Source organism: Lissotriton vulgaris, chromosome 1_2, assembly GCF_964263255.1.
Source record: "Lissotriton vulgaris chromosome 1_2, aLisVul1.2, whole genome shotgun sequence".
Classification (NCBI taxonomy): Eukaryota; Metazoa; Chordata; class Amphibia; order Caudata; family Salamandridae; genus Lissotriton; species Lissotriton vulgaris.
The window spans coordinates 43,501,214-43,527,353 of NC_141686.1; the positions used below are offsets into that span (position 1 = coordinate 43,501,214).

At 45.3% G+C, this 26,140-nt stretch overlaps 1 protein-coding gene across 2 annotated transcripts in view; it reads left to right on the forward strand.

Moving 5' to 3' along the window:
• Window positions 1-26,140, forward strand: part of IPO8 (importin 8) — a 672,931-nt gene that overhangs the window by 312,809 nt on the left and 333,982 nt on the right. For both annotated transcript variants that reach the window (XM_086952791.1, XM_086952792.1), the window contains 2 exons: window positions 3,615-3,704; window positions 24,128-24,293. In XM_086952791.1, the coding sequence (XP_086808917.1) occupies window positions 3,615-3,704; window positions 24,128-24,293 (256 nt within the window). The remainder of the gene's footprint in view (window positions 1-3,614; window positions 3,705-24,127; window positions 24,294-26,140) is intronic.

Below are 26,140 nucleotides of genomic sequence, written 5' to 3' on the forward strand. Positions count from 1 at the left end.
CCAACCTGCACGAAGGGATGAAAGAGGTAGCCGAGTGGATGACGACCAGCCGCCTGAAACTGAACTCGGACAAGACGGAGGTCCTCATCCTGGGCTCCTCTCCCTCCGCCTGGGACGACTCCTGGTGGCCTCCCGCCCTGGGCACCGCACCCAAACCGACAGACCATGCACGCAACCTGGGCTTCATCCTGGACTCCTCCCTCTCCATGACCAGGCAAGTCAACAACGTCTCCTCGGCATGCTTCAACATCCTACGCATGCTACGGAAGATCTTCTGGTGGATCCCCACCGAGACCAGGAAGACCGTCACCCAGGCCCTCGTCACCAGCCGACTGGACTACGGCAACGCCCTCTACGCCGGGACCACCGCCAAGCTCCAGAAGAGACTCCAGCGGATCCAGAACGCCTCAGCCAGACTCATCCTCGACATCCCACGAACCAGCCACATCTCCGGACATCTGCGAGACCTTCACTGGCTCCCCGTCAACAAAAGAATCACCTTCCGCCTCCTCACCCACGCACACAAAGCCCTACACGACCAAGGCCCGAGCTACCTCAACAGCCGAGTTAACTTCTACGCTCCCAAACGCCACCTCCGATCAGCCAACCACGCCCTCGCCGCCGTCCCCCGCATCCGAAGAGCGACTACAGGAGGAAGGTCCTTCTCCCACCTGGCCGCCAAGACCTGGAACTCCCTCCCGACCGACCTGCGCCTGACCCAAGACCACCTCTCCTTCAGGAAGAAGCTGAAGACCTGGCTGTTCGAGCAGTAGCGGCTCCCCCCCCCCCCCAGCGCCTTGAGACCCCACGGGTATGTAGCGCGCTTTATAAATGTCACTGATTGATGATACGGCAGCCCACATGTGCAGTTATTACATAACCCATATTTAAACCTGCACTGAACTTTAATAGTAATAATCGTAACTGGGCATCCGGTAATGCCGATAAATATGGGAATACATTCATATTTTCCCATGAATCTAACATGTATTGTGTAGAGGGTTTGTACTTTACCTATTTCAGGTCTGCCAATCTAGATTCTTTTTTAAAGGCTAATTTTAATTCTGCTTTATAGTTTGGGGCTTCAGCTCTTTTTACGTTTAGTTTTAAGGTGCCTGCAGTGTCTTCCAATTTATTCTGTATCTTCATTGCCCACTGTAGTTCACTTCTTTGTATTTCAGTGACACAGCAGGCTGATATCTTCTGGGTATTTGGGACCAATAATTTTTCCAACAAACGCAGAGTTGAGTTGTAGGCTAGGAAGTCCCAGGCTTGCAATTTTGCTTTTAATCTTATTGCCTGGGACATTGCACCTTTAGGGAGGGCCAACAATCTTTTCAGACATTTATTTTCACACCTATCCCAGCTTCCCTCCATACTAATGGCTAACAGGCTCAGCACCATAGAGACATTGCGTAGGGACCAGCGGTGTTCATGACAAGGTCAACTCGTCAAACGCACAGCGCAGGTAACGCCCATGACGAGCTGACCTTGTCATGAGCATGGAAGGGGTTAAGCACAAAATGGTAATCTCATATTCGAATGTGATACTTAGTCACTTTGCTGGTGGTAAATGGGCACCTTAGGTTGGGAGAGTTAGTCAATCAACACCTGCTGTAAGGGCTTCAATATATATGGGCTTTTTGAAAAGTGGTGCCATGACAAAAACTATGACAAAAACAGAGTGCAAACTAACCAGGAACTCTGACTGGGAACACAAGATTAGTTGCTGCAGCCCACCTACCTTATTCCTCAGCCAAACAGACAACCGAACATATGGAGTGTGAGGCTGCCCACACACCACAGGTAAGTGTTTTCCATGCTTCAACAATGCCCATAAACCCAAGCTCTGATGTGTATCTGCAGCCGTCCGACTGGTTCTGCCGGAGGGCACAATAAGTAGGTTAATTCATTGTACAAGGTATTTTAATACACAAATAGTCCTTTTCAGGTCTCGTCTGAGACAGTTCACATGCGCTTTCACTTGCACCTATCCATTGTTTCTTAAATAAAAAAAACAGATAGGGGCTTTTAGTCCGCCCATTACTTACCATGGGTTGGCTTCATTGTCACTCTTATTTTCTTCTTTTGCATTGGTGAGCGCGTCAGCCCTTGTTGGCTGTACTTGGCCTTCACTTTGTCTTAGTGTTTCTTTCTTCTCTGGGTCATGGACCAGGTACCGATTGATTTCTTGAGCTTGCGCTTTGATTATGGTTCTTTGTGGTTGCTCTTGCTTGCAAGACGACTTGAAACCATCAAAGTTGAATCTTGCGCTTCTCTGGTATTTCTAAGAACTGTACACAAACAACTAGCAATAACAAATCTTTGTGGCTTGAGACCAATTTCCGATACATACATTTTCGGCTACCTGGTGTTTTCATTAATGATGAAGCTGTAAAAATAATCTCTCTGTTGAAGACTGTTGTCATACAGTTGTGTTTTTCAGGTTTTCTATTGTATCACAAATACCTATTTGTTGGTTACCTTTTTGTATAATTTTGCAAATCTTTTATTCATCATTAAACAAAAGGTGATTTAAGAAGGTTTATGTTTCACCTGTACCTCTACCCGTCCCTAACCCCTAAAATCACCCTTACCTCCCGCACCCCTAACTAATAAAATTACCCTTCCCCCCCCCCTCTACCCACTCCAAGGCCTCATATCACCCTCACCTTCCTTTGGCTCTACCCATCAATAAGCGCTCGAGTCGCCCTCATCTTCCTTTACCGCTACTCACCCTGAACTTTCAAGTCATCCTTACCTACCTTTACCTCTACCCACCCGCAACCCCCAAGTCACCCTTACCTTCCTTTACCTACTCTGAACACTAAAGTCACTCTTACCTCCATTTCTCTTTACCAATCCTTAAATTCTAAAAACTCTTTAAAAAAATAACTTCAAAAGTGTGTTTTTTTCTTAATATACCTGCATGGTAAAGGTACAAATACTTAACTGTGTGGGAATGATTATTTGGTAATGGTCCGGCGTGAGTAACGCTGCAGGGTGAAAGCTGTTTCCCTTCAGGCAGAACACATTCCTGCCCCTTCCGTAAACCACTCTCCTGCCTGCACCCTAGCGTCCTTACATTTTTTGGGGAAATTACTGGTTGTTTTATGCCCTTCAGTATAATTGACGTCACCATTGCCTCTTTACTCCCTCCCTCCCTTACCCCCCCCCCACACACCGGTTACTTAAGGTCTCACCTGAGACCGCACATGCACTATCGTTAATGAGACAATTTGTTTACTTACAGGGATCTTAGAACATTTATATATAATGTATATCTGGGCTATATTGGATTGTATGTGTGTACTTTATATCAGTCCTCATACAACACATTTCCTTTGGTTTACTCCTGTTTCTTTTTTTGTATCCAGAGTAACTGCTAATCATTACCATTTAGAACAGGGGGTCCTGATCCAAGTTGGTCTAAGTCATCCTCAATTGTCATGATCCCCATTTGAGATGAATGAGCATGAAACCCATTTAAATGGAAATAGTTTCCTGATAACTTGGCATAGCTCCTGCCCTCTTTAAATGTTTGCCACCCTTTCATGAGAGTAAACTTGTAGAAATTATATCGAAATTATTGTACATGTTTTTGTTTTTAACAGAAAAGTGTGTTCAAAGATCAAATGGAGCTGATGATACAGAACCATGTATTCCCTTTGTTCTTGTCTAACCTGGGATACCTTCGGGCTAGGGTAAGTTTTTAGTTCACTTTGTATCACTTTCTACATATACATTTCACTGCATAATTAAACATTCTTTTTGATTCGAAAGCTTTTTGAACATTTAGCACTGTTCAATAAGGTTCCTGAAGCAGTACATTTTATAATAAACATGTTAGTGCCTCTTGGAGTGTTTAAGGACTAAACATTGAGCTATTCTTATGATGTCGCAAAGTCTTCAGTCTTCACCCCCCCTCCCAGTATGCATCACCGTCTAGGGCTCGAAAAAAACATTTACATTGGAGTTAGATTTATTCAGGGCGAGCTATTTATCGGGCCTAGAGTTGAAAATCCTCTAACTTCAGTCACAGAAAATAAGGTAATTGTACCAAGACAAACTGACTTTTGATCTCTGTCTCTGAAAGCAGAGTAAATGTGACAAGATAACAAGATTGAAAGAGCAATAAAAATGCCTTTGAAACATGTTATCTTGTCACATTTGCTGGCTTTCAGAGACAGAGGTCAAAAGTCCGTTTTTTCTTTCATTTATTAGGTCTTGCCTACGCAGCGTGCTTGCGCTGCAAAGGCAAAAGACTTTTAGCCATCACTTTGGCTTTCCAGCCAAAAACGTGCACGCGTTCCATTGCCTTCAATGGCAACGCGTGCACGTTTGGCGATTCCCGAGCAGCTGGCGCTATATGTTAACAATTAACGTGCCTTGCTGCTAGCTCCCAGAAGGGAATCGCGCCGGCCCCCTCCTGCCTCCCCTCCCACTGCTGCCTCCTTTCAGCGCAAGGTACGTGCCAGCGCTTGTCTAAATATGCTAAAAATTACCTTTGCTATGCAGGGCCAGCATTACATTACATTACTGCATTACAGCCATCTGCAGAGGATAAGTGCGGGTTTTGATTTACGGCCGGTATAAAAGTCCCATGTCCCAGTGGAGTTAAAATGTCCCTCGCTCCAGCAAGGTAAACCCTGGGAAGATCTCGAGCTGGGATGAATGGGGCTGCATTTCCCGTTTTGCTGATAGTTGCTAGGATCCCAAATCAAAGCGCGTGCGTCTCACCCCTCCCCCGGACTTCCCATCCTCCTCCTAGGAAGGGAGTGGGGCAGACTGCGCCATTTGCGTTGCACTCTGGCAGCGGTGCCCAGTGCGGGGAGGAGGGACCTGTTGTTACTTGGAGAAGTTCTCATAGCACCGGACTTGTGTCCGGCCGAGTTTGGCCCTTCCCACGCCTCTGTTAACTTGAAACTGTAGCAGCTTTCCATCTCCCAAAGACGTTTGCGAAGATGGCGCAGCTGAGGAGGCGGGTGGTCCCGGTCGGTCTCTTGGTGGCCGTTTGCTGTAAGTTCCCTTCTCCCCTCCGGTGGTGATCCCCCTGTGCGCTCGAGTTCGCAAACAGACAAGGGGGGAGGAGGGGAGGGAAACTCCGGTACTGCCGCGGGATCTAGCCCCTGAAGCCCGTTATCTCACTTCAGCGGTGGGAGTTTGACGGAGCTGGAGGCAAACTCAAGAGGCGCGGGGTTGGAATGTAAATATGAGATGACGTTATGTAGCTGGGCTGAGATTGCAAGAGAATGTTCTCAGACAGGAAAGCTCTCCAAACCCATTATTATCATGTGAGGATGTTCTCAGCTCCATTTCGAATTCTAAATACGAACACACTACGTACGAAAAAAAAGTACATTGGTCCTTTCTTTGAAAGACTTTGGCCACATTATGAACTAAAGCCCTTAGAATACACGCCAGTTAAGTTAATAAAATACTGAGTGAAAATTAAATTTTTTCTGTGTATAACGCCTGATTTTCTGAAACAAAAAGTACGAACACTTTCTAGCTCTCGTTTGTGTGCAGGAAGCACACTTTCTCCTTTCATGAAAATAGGAGTGATGAGGTGCACGTATCAGGACAAAGGCTGATGCCTGCTAACACCTGACCTAATGAAGTGCCGCAAACAGAAAGTCCGCATCAGTGGGGGCTTTGATTGGTCGTGTAACCGACGGAACCACAACCACTCATTAATTATGGATGCTTGAACTAACTTTACACACTAGGCCTACCATCCCGAAGAAGGCCTTTTGAAATACAGAAAGCAACTCCCACCGGTATCTGCAACCCCCCTAATAGAGCACCACAGTGTAGAACATGCATGTTTGAGGAGTCTGCATGGGGTATAGTTGGACCGCACAGGCTTATTGGGCACAAAATAAGCCACACCATGTGTTTACATAGATGTTAGTGGTCAGTTGTGCATTTTATCACTTCATGCTGCTAACACATTTGCACAATTCTCGTTTATTTATTTTGAAAAGTTGAAATATTTTATATACGTTTGTTACATGTGCACATGCATTACGTCAACTTTTTAGGCCTCTGTATACCAACCAGCATGATTTCCTAGAGTGCATTGCATAAGCTTATTGTCAAGGGTTCAGGGATCCCCTTTATGCCGTTAACCTTCTATTCACCGTGTGGTCGTGTCCAATTGCCGCTTTTGAGGCACCGCGTCAACATGTGTAGAGTTCAAGTAGCTTGGTCTGTCTGCAGCATTGCCCCGGCCACCAGTTCCTTCAAATATCGTCTGCAGGTGCCCTGCGAGCGATTTAATTACGTCTGCCACCTTCGATCAGGTGTTACAACTGTCAACACGGACGTCAAAATCGCGACATGCGTAAGCAGCATTACGAGTTAAATCAGGAGGAGGGGAATAACAGCCCATTTTCGAATCGGAACTCTCCCACTTTCCCCTCCAAGGTTGCAGAGTGTAGATTCGCCACGCGCCGGTGCACAAGCTGCTCTTTCTCCCGGCAGAGACCGAATAGGAGGGAATCTCTCAAGTCGCGAGCACAATACACCTCCATGGGTACCACGTGACCCACGAGGCATGCCCGAGTCAATTAGATGACCACTCAGCTATATGTCGGGCGAGTAGGCAGCAATCCATTATTTACCAAGCGCGCAGGCACGGATGCGGCTCTCACTGAGGATTACAGCACAGGCAGATATTGCTCTTAGCGTATTTTTTCAATTAGATGTAGTGACCAGCGGCTGGCACGAGAAAAGAGCTGTAGAGTTAGTTACCGGAAGGAGCTGGATATTATTAATTTGACGTGACAGAAAGTACGGGGGCATTGATAAAGGAGTAGAGCATTACAATGACTGAAATTGAAGCAGTGCAATGTATGTTTTTGTAGCTGGTTGTTCTTTCAGGATGAATATATAACATGCATGAAGCGCGCATCTTTAGTATTCATCGTGTCAGTTCTCCATGTGCTTTGGACGTGACAGGCGCGTTCAGAATGCATTAAATGGAACTTAATGTTTATCACCCCTTGACATCACAGGCACATTCTGTGTGGTCGAGTGTCACGTCATATTAATCGTACCACTCCCGTACCCTTTAGGCTTCAGAGGCGCATTCTGAATGCATCAGCACTTTCAGGTTGTGCTGAACTGGAACGTAAATGTGGTTGCGATGCTTGTCTGGCTAGTCCTCTGCACACGCAGAGTGACATTTTACGTGGGTTAGTAGTTATTACTCGAAAACCTACCGTTCATTTGTTTATCTTGTAGCGTTACTTATTGCTAGAGCTGTAAGTGGGATGAAAAAACTGAAGGGGGGTCTCCCAAAGGGGCGTGGCCAATGTAATTAAGGACGTGGCTTAAAATGCATAAGCTAAAAATCAGTGCTAAGCCTGACTTGTATTTTGATTCTGTCATTGCATCCAGCTAAGATATGAGTATCATCATACCTACAAGCCAGGATAATGTGCAGCATGACTAACCACTTATACGGTCCCAAAGGCAAGACCTATTGGCTATGAAATTAAATGATAGCAAGATTTATAAAGCGCATGGCTGCCCTTGAGCGTCCCAGCGCTAGTGACAGGGTAGAAGCAGAGGGGAAAATTTAGGGGAAGAGCCAGGTTTTCAGAAGCTTGCGAAACGCAAGAAGGTTGGGTTCTGCACGCAAAGTGAGGGGAAGGAAGTTCCACAGCTTGGGTGCTATATAAGAAATCGGGCCCTTTTAATCCTAGGAACATGTGCCAGGTGAAGGTGAGAGGAACACAAGTTTCTTGGGGTTTCGTGATGTCTGATCAGATGTTTTAGGATAGGGGGGCCTTTGACGTGGAAAATGTTATGGGTCGTACAGAGCGTTTGGAGTAGTTTCAAGGAGGGTTTTGCAGAGCGCCTACGGTTGGTGCCTGTTAAGAGCCTAGCTGTGGAGTTTTGTACCCCCTGCAGCTTGGCGATAACTTTTTTAGGGGCACCAAGATAAAGAGCATTACCTTAGTCAAGTCTGGATAATAAAAGGCTCTGTATGATAAGCTTCCTAGTGTCTTGGGGAAGCAGGGGAAGGATTTTGTGAGTGGTCCTAAGGACGCCATAGCATGCGGCTGCTGACTTCCTGGCTTGGGTGGTGAAGGTGAGGTCCTGGTCTAACCATATGCCCAGGCTTTTAATGGAGGGTTTGGGAGTTGGGGCTGGACCCATGCATGGAGGCCACAAGAGTTTTGACTCATGGTGAGAAGGGTTGCCCATGCTTGTTTTTCATTGTGACTGAAGTTAGTGGATTTTGTAAAGTGAACTGTGTGACAATTAAACTGTGCAAAGCATGTTAAATGAAAGGCTGTAAGATGTCAGGCTTTGTTTTTTAACACAACACTGAAATAGCTAATAAGTGAACTGTTCAAACATTTCAAATATATTTCACTAGTCATGAAGACCCATTTTTTATTTTTATAATTCTGTGGTGAAAAAGATATTTTATAGGATCAAAAAAATGTGGTGCAGTGCAAATTCTAATTTTCTTTTCTGGAACCCTGTTTCCCAACATTGTTTATGCGCTATTATAAGCAAAACTACATACAGTGGGAAGGTTTTATGGCAATGTCAATGGAAAATATGCTATCTGTAAATGACAGTGCACTACCACATTAGTAATAGATTTATGAAAAATGAGTTTTTAAACATGAACTGGGGTTTATTACTGCTCCTGCCCAGATGACAACACTATCAGTGAACTAAGAGGCAAGCCAGTGATCATGTGTAGCCTATATATGGGCTTGATACTTTTTATACATGGAGCAAACATTTAGCATAGTGAATAAAAAGAGTTTTTTTGTACTGCAGAAATAGTGAACTTGCATATTGGAAGTACACTCATGTGATAATAAAAAAAATAGGCGGCACCATACGACAAAGTATTTGCCTCAGATCACACAATTTGAGACCCGTTCACGGGTCTCAAATTGTCGCTTAGATTATTAATGTTACTAGACCTGCAGGTCTAGTAACATTTTAATGATTTTTCGAGCCCTGCCATAGCGTACTTTTTCTTCTTACTCTTGCATATTCTTGCACTTCGACAAGTAATATTCATTTTAGTGGCCTACTGTTTCATGCATTTGTGAGTTTTCAGCGTCTTTCTTTGTGTTTCATACGTTTTCCTGCAGAAACCTTGCATTATGAATTTCTTCCAGACTGGATCCTGGTACTTTCTTCACAGCAGTACCTCTCCAGCATTGCCAGGTGGTTCCCATTCACAATGTAATGGCATTGAAGTATGCATGGCACCAACTGGAATGTAGTCTTTTTTTCTGTGACTTAGCAGCACAGGCCCAGAACTCTTCTTGGTGTTTCAATAATAAAAGCTCCACATTTTGACTGCAACAAGGTCAAATATCTTCGCATAAGATCTATGTAGTATAGGCATTGACCTCTGGGCGCTTAACACTTGATAATAAAGCCACCTTTGACCCAATTCCGTTGCGGCCATCCAAAATCCTCTAAGTTGGTGTAAATTTTCCGAGTGACAAAAGAAAACGTTTGTGCCTGTGTCGATGACAAACATCTGGCAGAACGCCTCCCTATGGCCAGAAAGTTACATATATGTAGGACTAATTTAGGTTGGGTTCTGATGCTCTAGTCATTTCAGGCCATGATTATGGCTTACTGAGTATGATGATTCGGAGGCTGAAAATCTCCCCTCTTGTAAGACCAAAGCTGTCCTGGACTTACAAGAAGGAGTTATCCCCAACCCCACTGGGTCTCCTTCTGAGGAAGTCACTTTGGTAGTACAAAAAGCAGCAAGCATTGGATTTCAGGTTGCCCACCACTGAGCTCAAATGTAATATTCTGACTGAAATCTTGCAACCTTCTACAGCAATATTGATGCCTCTACTACTTATATTATTATAGTAAGCAGTAGAAAGGAATATTACTGCGCTAGCATTATCTTTTAGCGATGACACATATATTCATATACATAAATACCATAGGCTAAAAATGCGAGTACTCATAAGATGCTTCTCTAACTAGTTCTACCCCAGTGTACCCAACCTAAGTGTAGTACGAGGTAAGAAGTAGGTGCTATGGTATGGTAGGCTATAGTTTATATCCTAAGTTTGTATGCCATATGCATAGTTTGTATAGGTTCTAGTCAGCTTCATACCTTGAGAATAGGAGAGGTAGGAATCTCTTTCCGGGTCTCGAACTCTAACACCCCTCGAAGGGAACACTGGAAGCTGTATTCTCTGCGAGCAGAGATGACAGCGTCTTGTCAGTGCGTAAGGCCAGGACACGGGCTCCTCTAAAGTCGAGGTCTCCTCCTTACTTGCCGTACTTGCTGTTACAAGGAAAGGTATATTTATACCTGGTAGGTGCCTTAGAATATTAGTATCGACGTAAAGTCGGGCAGAGGAAGATGTCCGGAATAAACCCTTAGGGTATAGCGGTTCATGCATAATAGGTGAGTTCTTGGAGAAATCCATAATCCTGGGCTAGGGAAAACTCCCAACAGCTTAAGGGTCTGGTTTCTAAGAACTCTTTGTTTCCTAAACCCTAAAATTATCCTTGGCTCCCTTTACTCCTACGGACCCCTAAACCCTAAAATCACAGTTGCCTTCCTTTACTGATGCCTTTTAAAATAACATAACAGTTACGTTTAAAAGAAAATAACTAAAATACCTGCCTGGTAAAGGAAGATCTACTTACCTGAGTGGTAAAGGCTATTTCACCTCACCTTTGCCACCACCAATTCTACCATCTCTGCCTCCACGCTCACGCACATTTATTTATTTATTTTTGAGATTTATAATGCGCTCAAATACCCGTGGGTGTCTCGACGCTACGGACAGCAGGAATGGTAAAATCTTTTTTATCATTCGCAATTTATGGAATGAGGCTGAAACCACAGAGTTGGCATGAGGTGCAAAGGCCAGTCTGTCGTCAAATATGACGCCAGGATTACTGACATTGGTAACTAGAATCAGGGAGAGCCCATTGAGGAGGGCCACCAGGACTGGGACAGCTGGGGGATAGCTTGCCAAATGACATAACCTCTGTTTTATCAGATTTCAGCTTAAGGCAATTGCTGGCCATCCAATTACTGATGGCTAGCATGCCCTCTTGAAAATTGGCTGCTACCCTTTCACCATTGTTGTTTATTGCCAGCACCAATTGCTTATCATCGGCATACTATGTAAGGCCCATCCCGTGTGCTTTGATGACTCTGGCTAAGTCCGACACATAAATGTTAAAAATAGTTGGACTTAGCGATGAACCTTGCGAAACACCACACGGGAGGCCCAGTTGGGCAGAATGGAAAGTGCCAAAGTTAACCGACTGAGTGTGGTAGGTGAGAAAAGATGACAGCAAGTCTTGTGCCTTTTGTTGAACGCCCATTCTAGTGACACAGTCGATCAAGATAGTATGATCGACTGTGTCAAAAGCTGCTGAGAGGTCCAGCAAAATAAGAACTGCCGTCCCTCCCTGATCCAGAATGATTCTGATGTCTCCTGACGCCTTAATAAGCGCGGTTTGTGTTCCGTGCCCTCTGCGGAAGCCAAATTGAGTATCATCTAACACATGGGTACTCACAAACTTTCTCTCGGGGGCCAAATTTACAGTGTGGTTTGTGTCCGAGGGCCGCACCGGTGGGGGCGGGGTCAGTGGGGAAGGGGGCGGGGCTAGAGCAAAAAAAACCTGTGACCATGAGGTTGATCACAGGTCCCTGCAGCGGACGCCTTCATCTACTGAGCCACCAGATCTCTCTCTCTCTCTCTCTCTCTCTCTCTCTCGCTCTCTCCCTCCCTCCCTCTCTATCTCCCTCTTTCTCCGTCTCCCTCCCTCTCTAACCCTCTCTCTCTTCCTCTCTCCCTCCCTCTCTTTCCGTCTCTGTCTCCCTCTGTCTCACTCACTCTGACTGTCTCACTTCCTCTTCCTCTGTCTCACTCACCCTGACTGTCTCACTCTCTCTGTCTCCCTCTCTCTCTGTTTCCTTCTCCCTCACTCTATTTCCCTCTCCCTATTTCCCTCTCCTTCACTCTATTTCCCTCTCTCTCCTTCCCTCTCCCTCATTCCCTCTCCCTCATTCCCTCTGTCTCCCTCTCTGTTTCCTTCTCCCTCACTCTATTTCCCTCTCCCTCACTCTATTTCCCTCTCCCTCACTCTATTTCCCTCTCTCTCCTTCCCTCTCCCTCCTTCCCTCTGTCTCCCTCTCTCTCCTTCCCTCTCCCTCATTCCCTCTGTCTCCCTCTCTCTCTGTTTCCTTCTCCCTCACTCTATTTCCCTCTCCCTCACTATTTCCCTTTCCCTCACTCTATTTCCCTCTCTCTCCTTCCCTCTCCCTCCTTCCCTCTGTCTCCCTCTCTCTCCTTCCCTCTCCCTCATTCCCTCTGCCTCCCTCTCTCTCCTTCCCTCTCCCTCACTCTGAGGTCTCCCTCTCTCTCCTTCCCTCTCCCTCCTTCCCTCTGTCTCCCTCTCTCTCTGTTTCCTTCTCCCTCACTCTATTTCCCTCTCCCTCACTATTTCCCTTTCCCTCACTCTATTTCCCTCTCTCTCCTTCCCTCTCCCTCCTTCCCTCTGTCTCCCTCTCTCTCATTCCCTCTCCCTCATTCCCTCTGCCTCCCTCTCTCTCCTTCCCTCTCCCTCACTCTGAGGTCTCCCTCTATCTCCTTCCCTCTCCCCCACTATGAGCTCTCCCTCTCTCTGAGGTCTCCCTCTCTCTCCCTCACTCTGAGGTCTCCCTCCCACTGTCTCCCTCACTCTGTGGTCTCCCTCTCTCTCATTCCCTCCCCCTCACTCTGAGGTCTCCCTCTCTCTCCTTCTCTCTCCCTCACTCTGAGGTCTCCCTCCCTCAGTCTCCCTCACTCTGTGGTCTCCCTCTCTCTCGTTCCCTCCCCCTCACTCTGAGCTCTCCCTCTCTCTGAGGTCTCCCTCTGTCTCCCTCGCTCTCCCTCCCTCGCTCTCCCTCCCTCCCTCTCTCTCGCTCTCCCTCGCTCGCTCTCCCTCCCTCCCTCTCCCTCGCTTGCTCTTCCTCCCTCCATCGCTCTCCCTCCCTCGCTCTCCCTCCCTCGCTCTCCCTCCCTCTCCCTCGCTCTCCCTCTCCCGTGCTCGCTCTCCCTTGCTCTCCCTTGCTCCCTCTCCCTCTCCCTCTCTCTCCCTCTCCCTCGCTCTCCCTTCCTCCCTCGCTCTCCCTTCCTCCCTCGCTCTCCCTTCCCCCCTCGCTCTCCCATCCCCCCTCGCTCTCCCATCCCCCCTCGCTCTCCCTTCCCCCCTCGCTCTCCCTCCCTCGCTCTCCCACCCTCACGCTCCCTTTCCCTCCCTCGCTCTCCCACCCTCACGCTCCCTTTCCCTCCCTCGCTCTCCCACCCTCGCGCTCCCTTTCCCTCCCTCGCTTTCCCTCGCTCCCTCTCTCTGGCTATCCCTCACTTGCTCTCCCTCCCTCCCTTGCTCTCCCTCCCTCGCTCTCCCTCTCCCGCGCTCGCTCTCCCTTGCTCCCTCTCTCTCGCTCTCCCTCGCTCCCTCGCTCTCCCTCCCTCGCTCTCCCTTCCTCCCTCGCTCTCCCTTCCTCCCTCGCTCTCCCTTCCTCCCTCGCTCTCCCTTCCTCCCTCGCTCTCCCTTCCCCCCCTCGCTCTCCCTTCCCCCCTCACTCTCCCTCCCTCGCTCTTCCACCCTCGCGCTCCCTTTCCCTCCCTCGCTTTCCCTCGCTCCCTCTCTCTGGCTATCCCTCACTTGCTCTCCCTCCCTCCCTCTCCCTCCCTCAATCTCCCTCGCTTGCTCTCCCTCCTTCCCTCTCCCTTGCTTTCCCTCCCTCGCTCCCTCCCTCCCTCTCCCTCGCTCCCTCGCTTGCTCTCCCTCGCTCCCTCGCTTGCTCTCCCTCCCTCCCTCTCCCTCGCTCCCTCGCTTGCTCTCCCTCCCTCCCTCGCTCTCCCTCCTCACCCTGCCTGTGTGCGCCTGGGCTGTGACAGCTTCCAGGCGCACACACACAGCCGAGCACTTCACAGGTCATTAAAAGACCATTGGCATTTTAATGAGGCTTTGTTCACCTCACAGCGCCCCTGCAGCCCCACTCTGACTATGACGGGAATGCCTGGCCCGGCCCCCACAGAGCAGCAGAGTCTGAGTCGCGCTCAGGTTGCAGACAGTTAAAAGCTAGGAAGGTTCAGAGGTGCCATTTATCAGAGACAGGTTGGCAACGTTGGTCTGAGATGCGAATTTTGAGTAGATGTTTACTTTTTCATAAAAGTAGTTCGCTAGGGAGTCGCACAGCGACTGTGAAGGGGCTGAGACAGTAGAGGATGTATGACCTGATAATTTGGTGACTACTTGGAAGAGCTGCTTGTTGGAATTTTTCACAGATTCAATTTGTGCAACATAGTAGTTACTTTTTTCCTGCGCAATCAAAAGTTTATATTTGGCGAGTGCGTCTTTAAAGAGGAGTTTCTCCTGACTGGTGTATGATTTATGCCATTGTCTTTCCCGGTTTCTGCACAATTTCTTTTGTTCCCTGAGTGATTCGGAGAACCATGGGGCTGATAGGAAGCGCCGGTTTTTAGAAAAGGTTTTGTTTGGCACCAGCATGTTGAATGCGTTATGCAGCCAGTTTTCATAGTTTGCTGAAGCTTTGTTGGGATCTGAGGAGACATCTGGTTGGGTTAAAGATAATTGTGTCGGAAGAAGGTGATTATCTATACTTTCCAGGCTTTGAATACCACAGGTGTTTTTATAGAGTTGTGCCCCCGTCCTGAAGAAGGAACACCAGTTCCGAAACATGTCGACGCACACCAGAGGTAATGTCCATAATAAAGACAACTAACCTCACTTTGCATTTCTTTTAGCAGCACCAGCTAGGGGTCTCGAATAAAGTTTTTTCATAGAACCCACTAGCCAGGTACTTTTTAATTCTCACCACACCCTTCACTCACATCCTCTAATACCCCATCACTTGCACTTTACACACACCACACATAGTCAACTCTGACAGTGCTCCCGCGTAGTCGCTGGTCGCAGCACGCCGCATCCCTCTAGTGGGATGCGAAGACCCCGATGATGAAGCATGACACCAAGGGGCCTGTTGGTGTGTGAGGGGCATTTTTCACAACACTGAGTGTCCCCCATCCCTGGGGTGTGCACTCGGAGTAGGATTCTTTTTGTTTAATTATCATTGATCCAGAGAGCGGCTGCAAAATTCTACACAGAGAGGAAAACATACCTAATATTCTAACTTAATCTAGCTGTGGGCATGCTGCTTTTTTTACCCGCAGCTTTGGTGAATTCTTATAGTGGAGCATGCCTGTCTTCTTATCTCTTTTGCCTTTTCTGTTCTATGTCATCAGGACCTGTAAAAGGTTCATTGCGCCATGCAGTATTACAGTTTTTATTAGGGACCCTGCATCACCGGGCTACTGATTGTATGAATCTGTTTTTTTAAGTATGAATTAGCAAAACCTTGTGTGTAAGTCACGTTTTATGAGTTGGTCCAGTAAACCACTCTCTGCTATCTCGCATTTCGATTCACAAATGGTGCACTTAGTACTCAGATACAAACAGTCAGAATTGTACACTATTCTGATAGCTTAACAGGTGTCAGCAAAATCTAGTACTCAGTCTTCAGTTGTTGCTGGGCCTCACAACAGATTTTTTTAAATGACTAGTTCTTGTGCCAGAAAAGATGATGATGCTTCATCACAACCTAACGCTTAAGAAATTAGTATTCACATTTCTGTTTGTATTTGTCATACAAAGTGTGTAAAAGTGTTGAGTGGGACAAACTTTTATTAAGATGTACTGTTGTTCAACTGGAAATGCTTATGTGTTGGATGTCTTTGTAGAAGTCTTATACCATTAAACTCCCCAGTTGTCATTTTCTACCATATTTAAATCATTAGTTCAATCATGCCGGTTTGAAAATATGGATTTAGAACACAGTTGAACCGTATTTGTAACAATGGTTCTCCAATTTTAGCATTTTAGGTTGGTTCACGGGCAACCTTCCCATCTTCTGTGACTCATAAAGGGTTGGATATGCAGTATTTCTCCTGTATTGGGTCTTTAATAGATGCACATGCTGTCGTGGAAGTGGGATTCCCACAATTTATAGTTGGCCTATATGGGTTAAAAAAATATACTGTTTCTTATCCTATTTGCATAATTGAAGAAAAACTAAACTTCAGCCAATCAGGATGCAGCACCCTGATAACCACTACCCTCTGTGGTTACCATACCTCGAATTTTCTACCACATTTTGTGATGATGGTAGTCTCCCTGAGCTCTGCTCAGTCTCCTTCAGAAAAAAAAAATATTTTTTCAGACTTTTTATAGAAATGGAATATAATGTGGCCATTTGCAATAATTACAGATTGTGGTAGCACAAATGTATATACTCTGCAAGGCATATACGGCCGTAGAGGATGCAGTTTACATTTTTAATTTCTTTAGTCTGTCTTGAGTTTTAGTAGTTACATTAAGATTGTACAGATTTTCAACCTATACATTTCAATTTTTACTAAGGCAATTTCCTTCAGCATGATGTGTTGCTTTCAGTAAACCTCTTGAGGACGAATTAACCTTATGAGGTGGTACTGATTTTCAATGCTGCAGAACTTTTCAATTGCTGAAGTACCCAAGCACCTAGTCCAAGTAAACTGCAACCTCTTAGTGCACGCTGCCGATCTTTGTAGTCACAAGTTTTAAAAGCATCAATACTGATGCTGGACAAAGTTATTCAAGGTGTCCTATTGACATTGCTGCTTTGACTAAGAGGTCACACGTGGCATAAATGAGGCCTACTAGAGTGTATGGTGACAGTCTGAGGCTTGAGCTCTAATGATCAGGAAATATCTACTCAATGATTTCCACTAAAAGTGTCACTTAACCTCTTGATCCCGTGCTTTAATCAAAACAATCTTGTAGACCCTTCTGAGAGTGCATCTCTAAAGAACTTTTTTAGAAATGCATTGTTTAGTTTTGATTTTATTTTGACACAACATTTGTTTGACATCTTGAAGTCCTTACTATTCCAGAGGCAGGGTAGTAGTAGTAGAAAAGCTTTATTCGATTTCACAAATGTATAAAATCATAAAAGCAACAGTTCATTCAATAATTCATACAATCAAGGAAATTACAGTTGAGATCAATTATACATCCATAAAAGTTTTAAGAACAAATGAAACCTTTTCTTTTCCTCAAGATACTTTTTAAAAATCCTGTCATTATACCAACACAGTACATATCATTTAAAAGTTGTAAAAACAGTAGAGCCGGGTGACATTGACGCCATGGACCCTGATTTAAGAATGGTTTAATCCATCTAGCCCTTTCTGTTGAATAAAATTTACAGAAAAATATCACGTGCAATGTGGTTTGATCAGATAGGTTATCACACGGACATTTGCAGAGCTTTCTGGACCAATCGTTTATTTTAGGGAAAGTAATTAAACGAAAGAAGTAATCAAATCTGAATCTTGTCAGGATGTACCTATCATACCCCTCCTGACACCAGACCAAATAGGGTTGAATTGAGGCTGAGACCAGGATGAGTTGATGTTGTACTACAGTTTTTTTGTTTAATTCCACTCCTAATCTTAGCGTTTCAAAATGGTACCAACAGAGTGACTTTAAATCTTTCCTCAATATATTGTGTAGGGAGTCTGGTTTAACGTAAAACTCGGGCCTCGTCATGTCTTTTGGTAAGGTTACGAATATAGTTCAACCATGGGATCTTAGTGGCCTGGTCCATGCCCATAGAATCTTCGATTATTTCTCTGTTTAAAACTAGGTCAGGTGAGGTCCAAGCTCTATGCCATAACAGTAAGGGTTGCATGCTAATCAAATCACTAATATAACGGATCCCCAATTCGGAATGACAGTTAAAAACAGAAGTACTTTGAGGAATGGCGAGAATAAATCTTAAGAAAGCATTTTCTACCTTTTGAGTAGGTGATGTGTCATAGACTCCTCATACGCCTGCTCCATAAATAGCTATATTTAGACACTTAGCCTGGTAAATTTTTTGTAGGATTTCCGAGGGCCTTTTCCCCATTTTTTTGGCGAATATCATTAATGCTGCCGTTGCTCTTTTAAACATTAGTGTCCTACTTTTTATAGCTGGTCCCCATGATCCTAATTCTTCTAAAACAATGCCTAGATAGGAAAATGTTTTAGTGGGTGCAATTTTTCTCACTCCCAGCAAACAGGGGACAGGATCTATTCTAACCTCGCCCATAGGTCATAACGAAGGTTTTTTTAACGTTAAGTTCCAGTCCCCTATTATCCATAGAATTGATATAAGTATCAAGTGCCGTCTGAAGACCAAGTTGGGTTCTCGCCATTAAGACGGCATCATCGGCAAATAAGAGCAATACAATCTGATTGTGTTGAACCTGGGGTGAGTCTCGTACTCTGGCCACCAATTCCTTTTCCAGATCGTTAGTGTGTAGAGTGAAAAGAAAAGGGGCAAGGATGCAGCCTTGTCTAACTCCTTTCCTTACATGAAAAGGCTTGGTACATTCTCCTTTTAAGCCGAATCTCACCTTAGCTGTAGCACCCGCGTACAGTTGTCTTAAAAATAATATAAGTACCTCATCTACCTTTAGATCTGATAAAATCTGCCATAACCGGCTATGGATTACGCAGTCAAATGCCGCACTTAAGTCGACAAACACTGCGTACAATTTACCTCTCTTGGCCTGGATATATTTTCCATATAAAAAGGAAAAAATTAACACCTGCTTTAAAGTGCCCCGGCCCTCCCTGAACCCATATTGTACTGGACTTAAGATATTAGTATCTTCCGCCCATTGTTGGAGGCGGTTCAAAATGACCCTGCCTGTGACTTTCATAAATGAATCAAGCAGGGATATCGGACGGTAACATGAAGGATTATCCCGGTCCCCTTTTTTGAATATGGGGATGATTATCGACTCGGACCAGGTTTTGATAAAACCCTTCTCGCAGCTTGCTTCGAGGACTCGGGTTAATAATGGGGACCAAAGCTCGACCGAGTATTGAAATAGATCGATCGGGGTGTCATCAGGGCCCGGCGCTTTGCCTCCCTTACTTTCTTTTATGGCTGCAAGTACTTCTTTATTAGTGATGTTAATTTTAATTTGTAGAACTTTTGCTAGTCCCTCCTTGGTTTCGGGTCCCGTACCTACTATTTTATCTTTCCCCCCAGGGTTATACACTTCTGAGAAGAAATCTATCCATGAATCTTCAGAAATAGCCACCTTGATTCTTGCTCCGTCCCCCGATCTGAAAAACGGTGCCTTGACGGCTCCCCTGAAAAGGGAGCAGTACCTCTTTTGCGAGGCTGCATATAAATTAGTCCAGGCCTGATCTTTGATTTCCCTCTTTCGCTTACTTCTTGCTAGAGTGTATTCCTTCCTACACCTCCTAACTTATTCACTATCTCTCATGGTTCTTTGGAGGGCCATTTTTAGTTGGGAGTGGGCCTTAGTGCAATTAGAATCAAACCAACCGTTTTTATCGGGTTTTAAATATCTACTGGGGCGATTCAGATTTTTGGGGATTATCCTTGTAATGTCAGCAAAGGAACCCAATATGTCAGTATTTGATGAGTCTTCCTGCAGGCACTTTAAGATTGAGGTTATTGCCTGCATCATGAATGAATTGAGTTTTCTAAAGCGCGAATAGCTGCCCTAAGGCGTCCAAGCGCTAAGAATACCAACTGAAGCTTAGGTAGGGAGGGAGGAGTGTCTACTCACTACTAGTTGATGAACAGAAGCGTTTTCAGCTGTTTGCGGAAGGAAACGAGGTCAGGGTTAGATCTTAAGTGCTGGGGAAGGGCATTCCACAGCTTGGCTACATTATAGGAAAATGAGCGGCCTCCGGATCTTGATTTCTTTATTTTCGGCACAATGGCCAGATTGGCAGAGGTTGAGCGCAGCTGTCTGGCAGGATGATAGGTTGTGATAAGGGGGAGATTGATTGCAGGGCCTGAAGACCAGAACGCCTGATGTGCGATACAGAGAGATTTGAAATTAACTCTTTCCCTAACTGGAAGCCAGTGCAGTCTTCTTAGGCCGGACTTTACTGAAGATCTGCGAGGGATTTGTAAAAGAGTCCGTGCTGCGCAGTTCTGTATCAACTGCAGTTTGCGCAGAGTAAAATCCGGAGCTCCCAGATATAAATCATTCCCGAAATCCAACCGTGATTGGATCAGGCCCAAGACCACAGTCTTTCTTGTTTCGAAGGGGAGTAGAGGGAGGATCTTTCTGATGACTCTAAGGATGCCGAAACAGATGGTAGACAGTTTTATTGCCTGCTGGTCAAATGACAGGGACCTATCCAGCCAGACACCAAGGCTTTTAATGGTATTTTTAGGAGCAGGAGCAGGACCTAAGCTGGGTGGCCAAAGAGTGTCAATAGAGGATGGTGCAGTACGACCTAGAAGCATAAGCTCAGTCTTGTCTCCGTTGAGTTTGAGACAAGACTTGGTCATCCAGCTCTTAACCCTCTCCAGGCAACCAGCAAGATCCACACACGCTGAAGATCCCCCTTCCTGTGCCAGAGAGACCACAAGCTGAGTATCGTCCGCGTAGGTGATGATCTTGATACCATACGGACGGACGATCTCAGCTAGTGGCCTTATGTAGACGTTAAATAACGTCGGGCTCAACGATGATCCCTGCGGGACTCCACATCCCAGAGGCTTACTGGAGGAGGTGACATTGCCCTCGTACACCTGGAAAGATCTATCATTCAGGTAAGACCTGAACCATTCCAGGGCCCTGTCAGATATTCTGGTGTCCAGGAGACGCTGCAAGAGGATATTGTGGTTAACAGTGTCAAATGCCGCGCTCAGGTCGAGGAGGATGACTGCCACCGATCCTCCCCGATCTAAGATCCTCCTGGACTCCTCTGTGACAGCCAGTATTTTCGTGTTAGTAACCTCAGGGTCGCACTTGGCCCATCGTAGGGAATACTCATATTGTCTTTCCAGCACGCACCCTTGGGTCCAGACTAAACTCTCAACCAGCGAACTTGCCTTTTTATGGGGGAATAAGATGTTGATACTAAGCGGGAGATGATCACTGATCCCAACTATGTCTGTAACGAAATCCGCTACCCACGTTGCATAACAGTTGGAAAGAACAATAAAATCAATCAGAGTACTGTGTCCTCTTCCTACAAATGTGGGGCAGAAATCGACAGAAGGAGAACACCGCATGTTTGCGAAACCTAGGTTGTGTGTTGCCATAACTTCGTTAAAACTGTCTCCCCCGTTGGAATGGGTAAAGTGGGTCTGGTGATCAATATCATCAACCTCCCAATCGCCACATCCGCACAAGGACTGTTGCCAGAGGTTATGATTGAAATCCCCACCCCATATGAGGATGGAATCCTTCCCTGGGTTATCGCTTACACTCTTGAGATCCTCATTAAGATCATGTAGCATATAGCATGTCGCAGACTGAGCCCTTGTCCATGTTATTGTACATAATAATGATGATTAACTCAACCATTGAAGACACTTTGATGACGACAATTTGATAATAACTCAACGATTTCACCATTTTTATCCCCACAACCCCTAAGAGATTGGTAACATACACACAGATCCCCCCTTTATGCCTCCCATGGCTCGAGTAACCCGCTGGAACATGGAACGTTTTAAAACCATCAAGATGAATTTCCTCCAATGTCCAAGTCTCCTGTAGGCATAAGATGTCAAAGTTTCTGATACAATCTCCCCAGATGGGGTTATTAACCTTGGATTGGAGCCCAGATATATTCCAAAAGGCTACCCTCGCCCGCCCCTGTACAAACGACGATTGGGTTCCACGAGTTGCAACACTCCCCATCCCATATTCCTCCCTTCTTGGTTCTCTAGGGACCGAAATGTTGCTTACGTAACTACCAGATATTCTAGAGTCTAATTGCTGGAATTCATTCAGATGTACGTTTTGTGCCTGTGCTGGCGTAGCCATGCCCATGTTAACATACATCCACAAGAGGTAAAAAATGAGGTGCAGCAATTTTTGGAACTTTAACAATGACATTTTTTTCCTCAGGTATATTTTCTCCCTCTTGTCCCATGTTGTCTGAAATTAGGGGGGCTGGGTAGCAAGTGGGGGTTATACATTTCCGGGGAGCCCTGGCTTGTATATGTCAATCCACTTCCTCTAACGAATATAGGGGGCCAAACCTGTTTGAAACTTCCAGGTTATATCTCTGTGGGTTATTAGTAGGGTTTTGTTTTGTGAGGAGATGTTGTACTTATTGGTCATCTTGGGTTGGTAGAAAAATCCAAGTGAGAGCACATTTATCCCCTCTGCCCACCTTCTATTAGCACCAGCCCGATTCAGGATTTCTTGAACTAAGGGTGGAGAAGTAAGTGATAACACTATGCAATCCCCATCAAAGGACTTTCTGCTTGGTCCAAGCCACCTTACTCGTCTCACCATTTTGAATGAATGAAACGTTTCTTGAGTTAAACCCGTTTTCTGTCCTAGGAAATGTATGGCTTTGTTTCTTAGCGTTTCCCAATTTTCCCTTTCACCCTCCTCCGCTATAGGGACATTAGCCAAGACCAACGTATAAGGGGCTGCCGCGGGGGGGGGGGGGGGGGGGGAAGACTTGGCAATATATTACCTTGAACTTGATGGTAAGATTTTCTACTGTCCATTTTTCTAATCCTATCTGCCGCGGACAAGGAGGTACTATGCCCACTGTTTGTGTGGTTGGCAGATACAAGGAAGCAATCTATGGATGGCTGGCTAGGCTGTATATTACTAACCCTACCAGGAGCATCCTGTTTGCTACTTTCATCTTTCAAACTTCCTGTAAGAGTTGACAAACTGGACTCTATCTGTCCCAATCTATTCCGTATTGTAGCTATGGCTTCTTTCACAAACATAGTGAGATCGCAATTGATTTCATAATGTCACCATATTCTGAATTATTTTGGCCTTTGCTTAGACAATGATTGCTAGTGGGTTTGGAGCAGACTTTTCTTTTGTTCTTTGCGGCCTTTTTTGCCTCTTTCCCTATCGGGATTCTACTATTAGTCTTTAGATCTTTTGGTGTTAATGGGGCTTCATGGATCTGGGGAGGTAGTATGGTAAGGGCAGGTTTCTTAGGCACACATACTTTTTTGGGGGGGTAAATCTGCCCCCTCTAGATCTATTACAGAAATCTCATCGCTACCCTTCTGCACACACCCATTACGAGAATCGGGGGGAGATACAGTTACTGTAGTAATACGAATGTCATCGTTTGGTTCAATTCGAGGAGAATCGTTTATATTGGTGGCGGTCAAACCAGATGACCCCTTATTAAGTTTCTCCTCTACATTGGAAATTTCTTTCTCTAGTGCTCCTACTGCCCCCGTCAAATATTTAATTTGTGATGTACTAGAATCTTTGACATTGGACTGTTCTTGTGAATTAACAGTCCCAAAAGGTATATCGGAATACAGGTCCCGAATCACTGAGGGCTTTGAACAAAAAGCAAAGCTTGTACACAATAATAACAGTTACCAGGATTTCAGGGGTTTGGGCCGATCCGCTGAGAATAGAGGAACCAAGAGTCCTGGGCCAGCCCGGGCTCCTCCGGCCTGTGACGGGCGCAGACGGGCCCGTCCTTGGCCCGGGCTTTGCCCGGGCACACCCCCGCGATGCGGCAGGTGTTGTGGTGTTTTAAGCGCTTACAGGTGATGGCGAGATGTGCGTGACGTTGGGGCGCCTGGGAAATGTAGTGCGAGCCGGGACCTCGCTCAACCGGTCCTCGGTCCTTAATCCTTTGCCTCGCTGATCCGTTAAGGTCTGCCTGCCCACACAGCAATCTTGCAGGTATGTCCGAAATTGTATCCCTGAGGCAGGGTATTCTTTGCGTTTTTGCATTTCAGCTGTAGACAACACTGGTTAGATTGTGTACTTTTCTATTTTTATTTTTTTAAATATGTGGCTCAACTTTTGAGTTTCATTTTGTGCTATATTGTATTATTACTCCTCTGCTACTAAATAGTAGTTTGTTGATGAAGTGACCGTATTATGGAACAAAAGTCCTGCTGCTATAGTTTCTATTCTAAAGAAATGCGCATATGTAATATCTGAAAATCTAAACTTTAATAATGTATATGCTAAAAGATAAACTGATTGATTGTTGTGGTAAGCAGAACTCTCAAATTCCTATTCCCCTTCAGTCTTGCTGGGTTTTACATTCATTCAGCACTCTGAAGTTCCACAATGAAATTAATCTGAGAACTGCTGTAGAGCTTGCAAAAAAGAGCTTGATTGAGGATAAAGAGATGCCTGTCAAAGTTGAGGCTGCCATAGCGCTGCAGACCCTAATAAGTCACCAGGATCAAGGTAGGTGGAGTTCCATGTTTGTTTAATGTGTCATTTTCCTCGATTGAATCTTTGTAATGTTATTTAGAACACGTTGATCACAATTCATTTTCAGTATCATTAAAATGATGTAACCAGTTCTCCAGAATTGCTCTTTCATGGATTGAAAATGTTGAATTATTCACCGCTGTGAGTCTGGGAGTCCCCTGGTGTTTAAAACAGCGGTAAACATCTCAAAACAGTGTTTGTTTAGTAGTACATTAACTGCATTTAAAAGCATAAATATTTTGACCAGTGGTATAAATGCATTGAGCGCCCACTCTCCCTCTAGAGGCCACCATAGCTCAGATTTTCTCCCACACATCGCCAATGATGGAGTCCCGGACTCACCTCTGCTCTGTCTACTTCACTTACCTCATAAAGCTGGATTTCTCTTTTTCTTCCCTCCCGTGGATATCTTTGATGGTCGAGCTTTATTCGCAACAATGTACTGAGTTTGTTTCCCATGTTTGTCTTCGGTGCCTGGGTAAGATTTATATACAATGCAAACATCGCCTTATAAAGAGAAAAATAAGTTACTAGTCCGTTATGTCCTTGAATATGAGCCACAATTACCACAAGGATGCTCTATATAAAAATGGGGGACTTTATAAATATACCAGGCATTGTTTAGACAACGATCCCTACTACTATCAATTATGCTCCATTTTTGCCAAAAACTGCACTGCCCATTCAGCCACCCTAACCCCCTAAGTAGCTTCCAGCTCCTCTGTCTCCTGCACGCTATTCTCTACTACTGATATCTCCTCCACGTAGGCAAATGTGGCTTTCACTTACCTTAAAGGATGTGTGTGCCAAGAGAAGAGAGGAAAGTGAGGGTGAAGTTTTAAGTATGATAATGGGACGGGGAGATGATGAAGGCAATGGTTGCTTTACGGAAGACTGTAAGAATTCAGTCACATCTGACATTGGGCAGGGTATCCCGTCTGACAGGGATTCCCCTCTGAATGATATTGCCATCTTTTGTGTACTTTTGGAAGGAACGTTTGGCCTTTCAGTGACATCCGAGAAGTAACTACGTTTCTTCTATGACTTCAAAGAACAACAGAGAACAAAGCCAGTTCCATTTTATACTTTATTTGGCATGAAGGAGCCAACCTCAGAAAAAACTCTGGCCATTGTTCTAACTGCTTCCATATTTGGACAGACAATATTGAGGGTCCTCCAGCCTGTGTCATGGGTCATCCTTGCCTAGATTCATTAAGTGCAATGGCTGCTCAACAGAGGTCATACATCCCAACCACAGTTACCTCCAAGCCTCTTATCATCGATGGCAGGTGGCTGCAGCTTCTATTAAAGAAGCAAATGCTCTTGCCATTGTAGCCACTATGGTAGTCCGCTTTGGAGTGATATCACTCCATTATGGAACTCCTTATAGAAGACTAGCAAGAGACGTCAAAATCATCATGAGACAAGGGTCTAATGACTCGTCTACCATCATTGAGGCTGCCATGTATATGTCCCATGTCTGCTTTGATTAGCAAGTTGGGAGGGCAGCTCTGATTACAGGGATAGCTGACTAGTACTTTTTAATCCAAAGTGCAAAGACAGGTTCTAGACATGCTTTTGATGGTTGGCACTTTTTGGTGAACATGTGAATGAGGTTTTTCAGGACATAAAAACCAATACAACTCTCTGTAGAGGGGTAATGCAGTTTTGAATGCCCTCTGACTTTTAAGGTTGCAGAATATTTCTATCCTGTACTAGAGGGTCATAACAATTTGGATCCCACTATATGCAATATTGTCAGTACCATCAATAATATATTTTCAAGGACACATAGACAAAGCTACAACAAAACCTCTCAA